The sequence below is a fragment of the Bufo bufo genome, chromosome 4 (assembly GCF_905171765.1).
Source record: "Bufo bufo chromosome 4, aBufBuf1.1, whole genome shotgun sequence".
Classification (NCBI taxonomy): Eukaryota; Metazoa; Chordata; class Amphibia; order Anura; family Bufonidae; genus Bufo; species Bufo bufo.
Window position 1 is genome coordinate 581811554 of NC_053392.1, and position 15352 is coordinate 581826905.

The window sequence follows — 15352 nt, forward strand, 5'->3', positions numbered from 1 at the left end:
CCATAGGAGCCAGCAAACAAAAATATTGGCCATGTATAGAAGCAACAAGATGTGGAACCACAGAGCATAGCCGATCTAGTATCAGGAGAGCCCATGCTCGCAGTATCAACTAAAAGTCCGCACTTCAACAGGAACACTGCTATCTGGACACTAGGACTTCCATCTGAAGGCAAGTACCGACAAATGGGGTGTGTATGCTGTGCACGGAGCGGTAAGTCTTACTGTACTTATATGCAGGAGATCGCCCGTTTGAAGACATCTATTGGGCCACTGGTGGATCCAGGGGGGGGGGGGCAAAGGGGCAATTGCCCCCCCCCCCCGAGCTGGCGGCGCGGCACTGCTCAGAAGTGGGGGCGGCGGCCGCAGGGCACAGGGAAATGAGCGCTTCCACTGTGGAAGCACTCATCTCCATAGTCATCTGTATCGCCGTCCTCAGGACAGCGATACAGATGGCTGTGCTGAGGCAGGGGAGGGAGAGGTGTCCCTTCCCCTTCCTCTGATAGGCTGCAGGCACTAGGCCGGCAGCCTATCAGAGGCCGGCGCAGGCGGCGCAATGACGTCATCTCGCCGCCTGAGCCGTACAGCGCGGGACATAGGCCGGAAGAGGCCTTCATCGCATCGCTGAGATGGAGGTAAATATAAGTGTTTTTTTTTTATATGTATGTACAATACTTTAACTGGCACATGATGGGGGGCTGTTATTACAGGCACATGATTGGAAGGCTTCTATTACTGGCACATGATGGGGGGGCTGTTATTACTTGCACATGATGGGGGGCTGTTATTACTGGCACATGATGGGGGGGCTGTTATTACTGGCACATGATAGGGGGGCTGTTATTACTGGCAGATGATGGGGGTGCTTTTATTACTGGCACATGATGGGGGGCTCTTGTTACTGGCACATTATTGGGGGCTCTTGTTAATGGCACATTATTGGGGGCACTTGTTACTGCCACATTATTGGGGGCACTATAGGGGCATCTACTGAGGCCACAAAGAAGGGGTATTTTATGGGAGCTCTGTACAGTAGCATTTTATACTGGGACACATTATGATTGGTACTATGGGGAAGGGGGGAGAGGAGTACTATGGGGTCATCTACGGGGGGCACTAAGAAAGGGTATTTTATACTTGCAAATTATGGGGGACACTGAGGGCATCTACTGGGGCACTAATCTGAGGTCTGCAGGGATCTAAGTGGGGGGTCTGATCTGAGGTCTGCAGAGATGTGAGTGAAAAGGGTCTGATCTGAGGTCTTCAGGGATCTGAGGGGGTTCTGATCTGAGGTCTGCAGGGATCTGTGGGAGGGTTGGCACATTTTGGGGTCTGATATGAGTGGGAGGGCACATGAATATTGGGGTCTGTTCTGAGAGGAAGGAGCACATGAATTTTAGCACCTGATCTGAGGTCTGCAAGGATTTGAGGGAAGGGGTTCAGGGAGCCACATGAATTATGGGGTCTGATCTGATTTAGGGAGTAAGATAAATTTGAGGTCTGATCTCAGATCTGATTTAAGGGTTGGTGGAGTGGCTATTATAGGGAGCCACATTAATTTGGGATCTTATCTTAAGTCTGCATTTAAGGGAACAGCTGATCGGTGGGGTGCGGGATGTCGGACCCTCACCGATGGGATATTGATGACCTATCCTGACAGTGCAGTGCAGCCATTTTTGCATTTCTCCTTCCATTTCTGACTCCCCAATCCGTCCTCCCCTACAGGCTTGTGTCCTTGGATATTCGTCAGGCAGAAACCATTCTCACCGAGAAGATACCTAATAAAAGAAAATGCATTTAGCCACATCCCTTTCAATGTTAGCCAGGTGGGGAGCCCAATGAATCGTTACAGAAGCAAAGCATGCTGGGATTGGTTAGAAAATCCAACAGGAAGAAAACCGTGTAAATATCCTGCCGGGATGCAGCGAGAACAAGGGAAGGAAAGTTTATGGGGCAAAAATATGCAGTGTTTGGGGTACTCTGGGCAGATAAAAGAAATGTATTATGAAAGTAGAGAACCCCTTTAATGTCTCATGCACTGGCTTTCTGACACACACTGCATGGCACACTGAGGTATTGACAAAAACTGATTTAAAGGGCATCTGTCAGCAGATTTGTACCTATTGTAATTTCAATAGTTTACTGGCGCTGATGCTCCGTATATTTTGTGCTGCAGTACCGCAAAAGTACCGCAATACCTGCTGCTAAAAATGCCTCACTGTAAAACTTCTCTATTCGGGATACCGCGCACAACCTTCCCCACTAGCCTCCCTGGTTCCCTTGCTTGAGAAGGACCATAGGTGCGTGCCAATATACAAACCAAGATCACCTTGCTATTGAACCTTCCTCTGTGGTCTCTGCTTTTGTAATACCCCAGAGGGGCATTACCACTCTTTTTGCACCCCCACTATCTCCTATGGTTGATCTAATGTCATCTTGCATATTTATTTCTATGTCCTGCATAATGTGTGCATGTAACATAGTAACATAGTACATAAGGCCGAAAAAAGACATTTGTCCATCCAGTTCGGCCTGTTATCCTGCAAGTTGATCCAGAGGAAGGCAAAAAAAAACCTGTGAGGTAGAAGCCAATTTTCCTCACTTTAGGGGAATAAAATATCTCTTACCGACTCCAATCAGGCAATCAGAATAACTCCCTGGATCAATGACCCCTGTCTAGTAGCTATAGCCTGTAATATTATTACACTCCAGAAATACATCCAGGCCCCTCTTGAATTCCTTTATTGTACTCACCATCACCACCTCCTCAGGCAGAGAGTTCCATAGTCTCACTGCTCTTACCGTAAAGAATCCTCTTCTATGTTTGTGTACAAACCTTCTTTCCTCCAGACGCAGAGGATGTCCCCTCGTCACAGTCACAGTCCTGGGGATAAATAGATGATGGGATAGATCTCTGTACTGACCCCTGATATATTTATACATATTAATTAGATCTCCCCTCAGTCGTCTTTTTTCTAAAGTGAATAACCCTAATTTTGATAATCTAATGTATTTCCTATTTTGCAACTGTTACAGTGTAATGTGCCTGGTTCACCAGCAGATGGCGGCAATCGTGGCAGAGCTAGTTTCCCTGGAGTGGAACCTTCTAGTACCATGCCAGCCCTCTCTAGAGAGGGAGGAGTTTAGCTAGTGAAGGTCAGTCTAACCTACGCTCCTAAGGGAGAGGTCGAGTCTAGCCTTTTCCTCCTAGGGGAAAGGATGTGTGAAGGTTTAGCTTACCCCCTGTAAGGGGAAGGCTGTGTTCCCGCCAGCAGAGGACTGCCTGCACTGCTGGGCCCAGAGGCCTAAGCTGAGAGCCTCTTAAGCCAGGAAGAAAGATTCCCTGGATAAAGATAAAGAGAGACAGAACTAAAGAGAAAGAGACAGATCAAGATAAAGACAGAGTCAGACTACAGAGAGCTAAGTTGCAGCCCACAGCAGAAAGCAGAGAGGAAAAGTTCCTATTTATTCCAGCCAGCATAGCAGGGCTGAGTGAGTACGGATGTAGCAGAGCTGATTGTGTTTGCCTGCCAGAAGTTAAGCCTAAGGGTACATGCACACAACCGTATGTGTTTTTGCGATCCGCAAATTGCGGATCCGCAAAAAAAAAACGGATGACATCCGTATGCCATCCGTTTCTTTTTGCGGATCCATTGTAAAAATGCCTAAAACGGACAAGAATAGGACATGTTCTATTTTTTTTGCGGGGCTACTGAACGGACATACTGATGTGGACAGCACATTTTTTGCAGACCATTTGAAATCAATAGGTCCGCATCCTATCCGCAAAAAAAACGGAACGGACATGGAAACAAACAACGTTCGTGTGCATGTAGACTAAATCTGCTGATAACAAAGATAAAGTTTGGAAGATTGTTTCTTGATACAAGTTTGTTCAAGTAAAGCTGTGTTAAACATTTAATACAAGTCTGGACTCCATTATTCCTTAATCATCTAAGTTAATCACCCCCTTTTCACTGCTTCGAACGACCACGTCTGGGATCCAAGAATATCCAGGTAGGAGCACCATGACACGTGCATACAACACCTTCAGGGAGACTGTAGTTCACTCTACACCACTCTGGCGATCCTACATCAGGGTATCAACACCACTATACTTAAAGGGGACTCCGTTCCCTGTTGCTGAAATGCAACTTGCGTCACAACAACTTGCTCTATCAGAGGGACATATATCGTAAAATCCTCTTAAAGGGTAAGGTATACCCCAGACGCTGGCTAAGCCGTCCGTTGCACTTTTCCTCTATTGCAGGCTTGACTTTAGGGTGTAGCGGGTCTGGTATCTTTCTACTGGAGCACGCCCCAGCCGGTGGCGTTGCTCCCTACTAATGAATTGAAAGCTTGTGCTCACGTGGAGCGGCCTAGTGATAGTGATATCACTATACTGTCACTGCCAGCTCTCTGAGAAGGTCTGGCAGACGTTCTTCTGTACCTCTTGCATGATGTTCTTTGTTTTGGTTTCACTTTGTCATCTCCTTTCCTTCTCCCAGCTGTCACCTATTCACACTAATTGCCTCCCTTTATATTCCCTCCCATACTGCCTCACTTTGCGGTTTATACTACTTCCTGGATTGAAGTGATCACTGCTGGAGACTTCTGTTACTGCTTGTTCAGATAAGTCCTTTCTTGTATTGTGTTTCTTTGCTGGCTTGATTCTAGGTGACCCTGACTCCCTCCGTATTAAGTGCAGGGAGCCGGTGGTCGTGTCCCCTCACTATTATAGGATTTTCAGGTGTCACACAGTCTAGGTACGAGGGCATGCAATCGTCTACCTCTGAGACCTGCTTAGCAGTCAGGGTGAGCTCTTAGGGTTTTACAGGGGTCACCTTTATGCTCCTTAGTTTGGGATCAAGCCAGTCGGATGTTTATCCATAACTTCCAGCTATCTGCTATATCATCCATGACATTATAAACCGCCCCGACTGGCTACGGGCTCTGAGTGTCCGGAGTCCACTCGTAGAGGGAGGGGTACTGTCGTCTCTGCTCTTTATCCTGATTTGGAGGCAGAGGTTCAGGCAGCCCAGGCAGAGGCTCCTGATCTTTGTCCTCCTGGGAGGTTGTTTGTGCCTCTCGCGTTACGACACAAGGTTTTTAAGGAGCACCACGATACTGTCCTTGCTGGGTACCCGGGGAGTAGAGCCACAGTGGATCTCATTGCTCGGAGATTCTGGTGGCCGGCTCTTCGTAAGACGGTTGAGGGTTTTGTGGCAACCTGCGAGACCTGCGCTCGTGCCAAGGTCCCTCATTTACGGCCATCAGGTTCTCTCCTCCCGTTACCCATTCCTTCCCGTCCTTGGAAGCATCTATCCATGGACTTCATTGCGGACTTGCCTCGTTCCTCGGGGAAGACTGTGATTCTGGTAGTAGTGGACCGTTTTAGCAATGTCGCATTTCATTCCCTTTCCTGGGTTACCCAATGCTAAGACGCTGGCGCAAGCATTTGTTGATCACATTGTCAAATTGCATGGCATTCCTTCAGACATCGTTTCTGATAGGGGCACGCAATTTGTTTCCAGATTCTGGAAGGCCTTCTGTTCTCGCTTCGGGGGTTTGGTTGTCGCTCTCTTCTGCTTTTTACCCGCAGTCGAATGGTCAGACCGAACGCGTCAATCAGAATCTGGAGACATATCTGCGCTGTTTTGTGGCAGAGAATCAGGAGGATTGGTGTTCTTTTTGGTCCCTTGCTGAGTTTGCTTTAAATAACCGTCGCCAGGAGTCCTCTGATGAGTCACCATTTTTTGGTGCATATGGGTTTCATCCGCAGTTTGGGACATTCTCTGGAGAGGGGTCTTCTGGTTTACCTGATGAGGAGAGATTTTCCTCGTCTTTGTCATTTATTTGGCAAAATATTCAGGGTAATCTGAAGAGGATGAGTGAGAGATATAAGCGTGTGGCGGATAAGAGACGTGTGCCTGGTCTGGACCTGAATGTGGGTGATCTGGTGTGGTTGTCTACAAAGAATATCAAACTGAAGGTTCCCTCCTGGAAGTTGGGTCCTAAGTTTATTGGGCCTTACAAGATCTTGTCCGTCATCAATCCCATTGCCTTCCGTCTTCATCTTTCTCAGACTTGGAAGATACATAATGTTATTCACAGGTCCCTATTAAAACCTTATGTCCAACCCACTGTACCCTCCTCTTTGCCTCCTCCTCCGATTGTTGTTGATGGTAATCTTGAATTTCAGGTCTCTAGGATTGTGGATTCTCGCATTATCCGCGGTTCTCTCCAGTACCTCGTTCATTGGGAGGGTTATGGTCCTGAGGAGAGGATGTGGGTCCCAGTGGCGGACATTAAGGCCACTCGTCTTATCAGGGCTTTCCATAGGTCCCATCCTGAGAAGGTGGGCTCTGAGTGTCCGGAGTCCACTCGTAGAGGGAGGGGTACTGTCACCGCCAGCTCTCTGAGAAGGTCTGGCAGACGTTCTTCTGTACCTCTTGCATGATGTTCTTTGTTTTGGTTTCACTTTGTCATCTCCTTTCCTTCTCCCAGCTGTCACCTATTCACACTAATTGCCTCCCTTTATATTCCCTCCCATACTGCCTCACTTTGCGGTTTATACTACTTCCTGGATTGAAGTGATCACTGCTGGAGACTTCTGTTACTGCTTGTTCAGATAAGTCCTTTCTTGTACTGTGTTTCTTTGCTGGCTTAAATCTAGGTGACCCTGACTCCCTCCGTATTAAGTGCAGGGAGCCGGTGGTCGTGTCCCCTCACTATTATAGGATTTTCAGGTGTCACACAGTCTAGGTACGAGGGCATGCAATCGTCTACCTCTGAGACCTTTTGTATGTGCTTAGCAGTCAGGATGAGCTCTAAGTGTTTTACAGGGGTCACCTTTATGCTCCTTTGGGATCAAGCCAGTCGGATGTTTATCCATAACTTCCAGCTATCTGCTATATCATCCGTGACATATACGAGCTACGGATCATTACAAGTGCCAAACTACCAACGCGTTTTAGACAATGTGTTGTCCTTCATCAGGGGTCTGTGATCCGTCAGCACCGCAAAAAAATAAAACAAGTTCTATTTTTTTTTGATGCGGAGACACAGAGAGAAACCCCACAGAAGCACTCTGTAGTGCTTCCGTGCCTCCGTTCCGTACCGACCTTCCGGATTGCGTACCCATTCAAGTGAATGCACGTGGCCAGTGTTCGCATATTGCGGACTTCTGTTTGCGGGCCACAATACGGGAAAGACCACATAAAGGCCATGTGAATGAGCCCTAACAAGACAGGTTCCACTCAGAACAGGCCTCACCATGGTGGATCAAAGAAGTTTAGTGCACGACTTTATCATCATATCCAGAGGTTGTATGAGTGCTACCAGCATTGCTGCAGAGGTTACAGGGGTGGGGGGGTCAGCCTGTCAGTGCTCAGACCATACGCAGCACACTGCATCAAATTGATCTGCATGGGCCAGAAGGAAGCCTCTTCTAAAGATGATGCACAAGACAAGCAGACTAAGGACATGAATTACTGGAACCATGTCCTGTGGTCTGATGAGACCAAGATAAACTTATTTGGTTCAGATGGTGTCAAGCGTGTGTGGCGGCAACCAGGTGAGGGGCACAAAGACAAGTGTGTCCTGCCTACAGTCAAGCATGGTGGTGGAAGTGTCATGGTTTGGGGCTGCATGAGTGCTGCTGGTTGTGGGGAGCTACAGTTCATTGAGGGAACCATGAATGCCAACATGTGCTGTGACATACTGAAGCAGAACATTATCTCCTCCCTTCAGAAACTGGGCCGCAGGGCAGTATTCCAACACGATAATGACCCCAAACAAGGCTCCAAGATGACCACTGCCTTGCTTAAGAAACTGAGGGTAAACTTGCTGGACTGGCCAAGGATGTCTCCAGACCTAAACCCTATTGAGCATCTGTGGGCCATCCTCAAACGGAAGGTGGAGGAGCGCAAGGTCTCTAGCATCCACCAGCTCTGTGATGTCGTCATGGAGGAGGAAGAGGATTCCAGAGGTAACCTGTGAAGCTCTAGTGAACTCCATGCCCAAGAGAGTTAAGGCAGTGCTAGAAAATAATGGTGGCCACACAAAATATTGACACTTTGGGCACAATTTGGCCATTTTTCCTTAGGTGTGTACTCACTTTTGTTTCCAGCGGTTTAGAAATTAAAATTAAAGAAAACTGTGTAAATTTCTATCCACTGAGCTCCCCCTAGTGATGGCTACAGGCAGCTAGCTTTGTAATAGAAGGGGAGCAGATTTATCAATGTATTTATGGCAGTTGTATAGTTGTCAGAATGAGCTCCATTTTTATAAGGCACCTATTCCACTGTTTCCAACAAAGAATTTGAATAAAGTGGGTGGGGTGGAGAGCGACTTTTTTCTAACAATCTTTTTTATTAAAATTGCTTCTGCTTAATTCAGGCGTATAAGACGACCGTCAACTTTTCCAGTTAAAAATATAGGGTTTGGGCTATAAAACTGGACTTCTCGTGTCCTGTTGTTTTAATTAAAATAGTTTTTCCCCTTTTGGATGGACAGTTTTATTTCCAACCATATCAAAATTCATTCTAATTTCATCCATATTTCCGATACTTGACTGTTAGCCATTTGTATACTGTACTGTATGTACTGGTGCTGTACTGTATGAACCGGTACAGATACTGGTGCTGTACTGTATGAACCGGTACAGATACTGGTGCTGTACTGTGTTCACCACCAAATGTATCTGCTCCCCAGAAATACTCTGTATTTTCACCACAGATAAGATGTACACCAAACTTCATTAGGGATCCGCCGTTCCAACATTAGAATTGGCTGAAGTGCAAATGTTCCTGCTTCCCCCTGCCTTCCCTCAGAATCGCCAATCCAACCCAGTATACCACAACCAGCCAATCACGGCAAGCGATGTACCGGTATTTTCTGTGCTCACTGCATTCAAAGCCTGCTTGCCTGCCCAGCCCTCCCTGGCTCCAAGATGATCCAAGCGGTAGTACGCAATGTGATACTGCCGGCATGAGAAAACCACTGAGAGCAGGGAGATGGGGCTGCATCAGGAGCGGCTGGCCGGGATGCAGCGCACAGTGGCTCAGCTAGAGGACGCCTGTCCCTGAAGCTGGAGAAGGACAGCTTCTCCAGTCCAGCTAGGAAGTAAGTTTCAGCACGCCGTATACCGGCATATAAGACGACACCCGGCGTATAAGAAAAGATTCTGAGAAGATTTTCATGTGTTAAAAAGTCGTCTTATACGCCAGAAAATACGGTATACATTTTCTGAAATGTATGGTTTTTCCCTTTGCATTGCCTGGAAATGATTGTCTCACATGTACTGGGAAACTTTAGGGGGTCGGGGGTCAATACTAAGTTTTACTAAGGGGCCCTATGAGATCTGTGTACTCCCCTGACTGAGGCCTAAGGATATGGCTTATGTGTGAAGATATAATGACAAGTTTTATTGTGCAGACCTAAAACTGACCATGAAACATCTGCATCTAGCTGTAGGATGGGCCACATGAATGAAATGCTCTCATGGGCCCTAAGCATCCTAGTCTGACACTGCAGCTGGGGGTGAGCACTAATCAGGGCCTGCTGCGAAAGAAGTCAGCAGCCTGTGACCCAAAGAGCTGGAGAGAGGGAGGAGAGAGAGTCTGCATCCCTTCACATGTGTCTCTGAAGATGACCTGCATATGAGACGGCTGCAGAAGATGCAATAACCTGCAGAATAGACAGCTGCAGTGAATAAGTAAAAAGCTGATAATTATTGTGGGGAAGAGGGAGTCTTCTTCTCCACCAAAGTCCAGGTTAGAGATACATGTACAACAGGAGAGAAGGCTGGGAAAGGTGTTAATGCTGCCAGGCTTGAAAAGAAGCCATATACCTTGGTCCATGTGTAAGCCCTTGGCAAAACTGGAATAGCAGGGAGATAGATGCTCTGGGAATGTGTGACTAACTACAAAAGCAGAAAGACCCAAAGCTAAGGCACTTGAGGTCTGGCCATCACCCCTCGATCATAGAGGTCCCCTTTGGACAAGTAATTGTGTAAATATGAATTGTAAAAAGTTGCAAGGACTTTACCTCTAAGAAAGCAACTGGCAAGCGATGAGCCCTTTAATAGACGGCATCCACCAAGAGTATTATGTCCTTATATTGAGTGAAATGTTACTGTAAGCTTATGAACTGTGTGGCTATCCTAATGATTTCAAGTCTGTGCACCCCCCAATGTAGATGGAGAACTTTTGTTCCTGCGTGGCCGAGCCCTCCCGACTCATTACAACAGAATTTTGCTGAAATAAAGGAGTGTGTTTTTTTTTTTTGCTCTGTGCAAAATTTAGGTAGGTGGTGTGAAATAACATCAACATGAATGTCAGGATCCAAGGTTTCCAGCAAAAGATTGCCCAGGGCATCACACTGCCTCCACCGACTTGTCTTTTTCCCATAGTGCATCCAGTGACATCTCTTATCCAGGTAAGTGACGCACACACACTCGGATGTCCACATGATTAAAATAAAAACCAGATTAATCAAACCCACTAAGTATATTTTTAATATGTATACAAATAGATGGTAAAGTTAATGGGGTGTTAGAGAAAGGTTGGCTCAGGAGTCGGGATTCTTGCTCCTTTAGTTCTTTGTTGCCTCCTTTGGTTCAGTCCATGTTGCACATCGACGCTTAGGATCCTCCTGATCTATACTGTCCCAGATCCGGAGTCTCTCTTGTCAGCTTTGATTATAATGCTCCATCAATAAAGATCTTGCATGTCGTTGGTGTTGGTCCTGTGAAAAATTATGTTGATAATAACATGTCATTCTATACCCGGTGGTCCCCCATGTCCCCCTTACTAGACCCACCAGTCAACACTTTTTAAGCAAACTGGAATGACCCTGTGACAGCCCTGCTTTGCTTTATATTCCCTCTTTCTATCCTATGGCCTCTCTTACCCGTTTCCCCTCTTTTTCTCCTGTGTCCGGGTGGGTTTCATATACTAACTTTTTATTGATAGTTTGTGACATGTCCAATCATTGATCTTCTTTAAATCTTGATGTTATGATCTCTAGAAGAAAATGGAAGCAGATGAATTACATTTTTGCTTACACATAATCTGCACTTTTCACGTGATGACGTTTATCACAAGGGTGGATCTAATGGATACAAGTCTGGGATTGGGGGATGCTCCTAGCGGGGGGATTAGGGGCTCATTAATACTTACATCTCATTTTCATGTTATAATTTTTTGGTTGTTTTGAACTTGATGTTAAAGTCTGGAAAACAAAGGAAGCAGATAAGGAGATTGCTGGAAATATACAACCTGCACCCAGCACCTACACATCTACACAAAGCCCAAGGGCGGCCATGGCACTATTGAAAGTGTAGGGTGTCCCTGTCTGGAGAGGGTCTCATATACTCACGTTTTTTTCTGATGTCTTCCCAAAGCAGCCAAAAATTGTTCTAAAGAATCTAAATAAATAAAAAAAACAAGTGTGAGACTCACATGAGAAGAGACCAGTCTGATGGTGGCAGTGGTGATTAGTGGAAAGGGTTTAAACGGGAGAATGTAGGATTAGGTGGAGACCAAGGGATGGGGAGAACTTCCAGTCCCAAGACCCATTTCATCCTCTCTCACACCATTCTCACATGGTGGTTGCATGGTCTCCACGCCTCCTCAGTCTCCAGTCACTCCTTTGGCCTCTTCCATATATGTGCTCCTCAGGGACTGACTAATCCCTAGCCTGCAGTCCATGTCACAGCAGGTCTCACTGTCTGACATGTATCTACTGCTTATACAGAAGCACCAAACACATATAGTTTATGTGGGTGATACTAAATCTTACCAATAGATGCTACAGTGCAACACCTCAAGCGGCATAACATCCACCAGGAAGTCACCGTAGGTTCCCTCCTGACTAACACCTTATTTTGCAGAATGGCATCCAGTAAGTCTGTTTCTGGTGTCATCAGCTACACAGGAACGGTGCCACCATGGACATAATGGCTGGACTCACATTAATACATTCAATAGTGTCATATAGTGCACACATAAGAGTGTAACTTTATAAAGAGGTAAGTGTGTCACTTGTATTTTTCCCCTTACATGCCACTATGAGACCCAGGGAGGAATGAAGATTGAAGTAAAAATGAATACATATTCTACCTACCTGGATGGTTGTTGGCGTTCTGCATGGACGCTGGTTCTGCTATTAGAGAAAAATTGCAATTTTTGGAATCTTTGCAAAATTCATTCACCCATTTGCCTAATTTACATCATAAAACTCAAGAAACTCAAGAATTTACTGCGACCAAACATCATCATGGAGCCAAGGCCTACATGTCATACACTTAGAGTAGATTACTTTTTGTTTTCCTATGCCTTTAAATTACTCACGTGTTTTTGCCACTGCTCCTCTTCTGCAGGTATTTTGGCATCCACCATTGTCTGGAAGGTCTAAGGAAAAGTTCCAGTAATATTGAATTAGATGCATGGAATGAGTAGTGACTTTTCACATTATGACTTCTATCCATAGATATTGTCCTGTGTGATGTCCTAGGGACACTGAATGAAGCGTCACTCAAAACGGTAAAGGTTGTGATGAGTCTATGGGCACCAGTCATATAAATCCTGATTATTCGATAAACTTACTTGATGGGATCTTGAGTTGTCAATACCAGTTTAGCCTGAGCTGTTATAGGCCTATAACAGAATATAAAGCTCCAGTTAGAAACAGTGGGAAACTTATATACAAAAATATAACAACTTCTATAGCAAAATGTATATTCCTTAGTACATTGGCACAAGAAAATACAGCTTCATTTTGATTTATTTATACTTTGACCAAATGGAAATCTACATAGAACATGTCTCTCCAATAATACAAGGGTCCATATACAAAAAAATGCTGCAGGACTGCATGTTATTTTCTTAGATGGATATACATGCGGCCATGTTTTATATAATCATCCACAATGCTCACATATAATATTTCTATATAATGATCTAGATGCTTTACTTACGCTTCCTTCTTCTCGAAGATGTTCTCCTTCTTTGTCTCCTCTTCCATGGTCTCATCCTTCTCACTATTGGACATAAAACATCTTATACATAAATGTTTTCATTATGATAACCAATATGGAGAGAGGATAATATAAAGACTGAGGTGGGAGGTTCACAAAGACACAACACAATAGAGATGACAGGAGAAAAAAAATCTATGTTTTACCAGATAAGTCAATTACAAAAAGCTAAATAATAGTTGTGAGCCTAGGAGCTCCAGCTCTGTCACATCAGCCATGATTGTCTCCTATACTTACAAGATTGTGTACAGTCTCGGCCATACTGACACTTCTCCGAATCTTCCAGGTCTATAATATAAAATACAGCTCCTGTTCATTGTCATTGACAAATTATATCTTATTATTTTCTACTTCCCATTATATTATTATAGATTATCCCCAATGGTGTCTGTTATTTAGACATGATGCCACCTACACCGGAGTCTACTCCTATATCAATCTACAAGGACGACTCATATCCTAACACTAGAGGAATAAGGCGACTTCTGAATAAGACATATACCTTAATACATGCTTAGCCTCCGTCACCCTCCTCTTCCATCTGTGGGAGGAAAACACAAAGAAATGTTCAATCAGATCACTGCTTGTCATATACAGTATGGGGCCCTGTCTGTATGACATGTGTGATGACCTAGACTATTGGGCCCTTGTGTCATATGTCATTAATTACATTATCAGATGCATAGATTTATTTATTTTTTATTGTTTATACTTTAGCCGATTTCACACCATGGGGGTCATTTATCAAACAGAAATACGCCTAAATTAGGCATATTTCTGGCGCAGATTGCAGCACAAAAGTCTTTTGCGCCACAATCTACGACTTCATAACTCTGGTAGATCCACCGCCAGGTATAGGGGTTATTAAGACCAGCGTCTAAAACACGGTCTTAATAAATGTGCCCCAATATTTTTTTAATCAATCAATTCCAGTATTAAAGGGAGTTTATCATCAGATAATAAGATATATAAATGGTTCCTAAATGTTGAGGAGCTTTATCTCTTGGGAGACTGTATGGTAACTATATGATCTCATTTATGACAACTGTATAACAGATCAACTGTCCTTGTTGCCCATAGCAACCATTCCATGTGCAGAATTCTATTTGGTTGCTATGAACAATAATGACAATTTTTTTGGTTAGACAGCTTTTGATAAATGAGGCACTTGTTGGGTCAAGCAGTCAATATTCTATACTCTATATTCTACACAATGTCTTACATGATCAGATCTTCCTCTTCATCCTTCATCGCCACTTCCTTTTTTTCTGACTCTTCCATGATGTTTTTCCGCACCTCCTCCATGATCTTCTTCTCCTCCACCTCCTCTATGTTGTTCTCTTCTGCCTCCATCCTTTTCTCCATATTGTTCTCCTCCACATTGTTCTTCTTTATCTCCACCTCTATCTCCTCCACCTCTATCTTCTCCTCCTCCATGATGTTCCTCTCTACTTCCTTGATGTTCTTCTCCACCTCATCCACCACTTCTTCTATGTTGTTCTTCTCCTCCATCTCCTCCACCACCTCCACCTCCTTCACCTCCTCCGCCTCCTTCTCTATTCTGTTAAAAAAATAAAGAAGGCCAATAAGAATCAAGAAGATACTTTATCTGCTGTACAGATATATCACTGAACAACAATCTTTAACTTATACACATACGCATATACGCATCATTTACAAGGATTTACTTGGATTTGTCTAGTTTACAAGACCCTTCCTCAACCATTATGGGGACAGCCATCAGGCCCTGTTCCCATAAGCAAAACCCAATATCCACTCATAAATACCAATTCTTATTCTATAGCCTATAAAGAGCCATATACGGTAGATACCTAAAACCCACATTACCCACTCAATGATATCAAACCCAATACCTACTCATCAATACCAACTCTTGATCTATAGCCTGTAAAGTCCTGTATACATACCCAAAACCTACATTACCCACACAATGATACAAATACCAAACCTGACCCTTTTTATTAAGATGGGGTCACACACACAAAGACCACCCATTGGTTTGTAAATCAGAAAAACACAATCTTGCAGTTTCACACAATTTCCATTGACTTTTATGGGGTGAATATCTGACTATTTTAGGTCATCTCAGGCTCATCAGACAGATCATTTATAATAAAGATATATTTACCTCGTAATAAAATATAAACTCGCCAAAACTAATTCTGGAAAAGAAAGAGAAAAAGATCAAAGATTATATGTAGAACAGATAACTGAGTATTTCCATATTTTATAGGATGGATTTATTAAAGAACTGAAGAAACTCAGACATCCACACGTTACATGGAGGAAACC

The 15352-nt window shown here is 44.5% G+C and overlaps 1 protein-coding gene across 1 annotated transcript in view; it reads right to left on the bottom strand.

Annotated features, from left to right (window-relative positions):
- LOC120999480 (ring-infected erythrocyte surface antigen-like) overlaps positions 1-14504 on the bottom strand; it is a 65642-nt gene extending 51138 nt beyond the window's left edge. The window contains exon 1 of the mRNA XM_040430392.1: positions 14262-14504. Coding sequence (XP_040286326.1) covers positions 14262-14476 — 215 coding nt within the window. The 5' untranslated portion in view covers positions 14477-14504. The remainder of the gene's footprint in view (positions 1-14261) is intronic.
- Between the last annotated feature and the right edge of the window lie 848 nt (positions 14505-15352).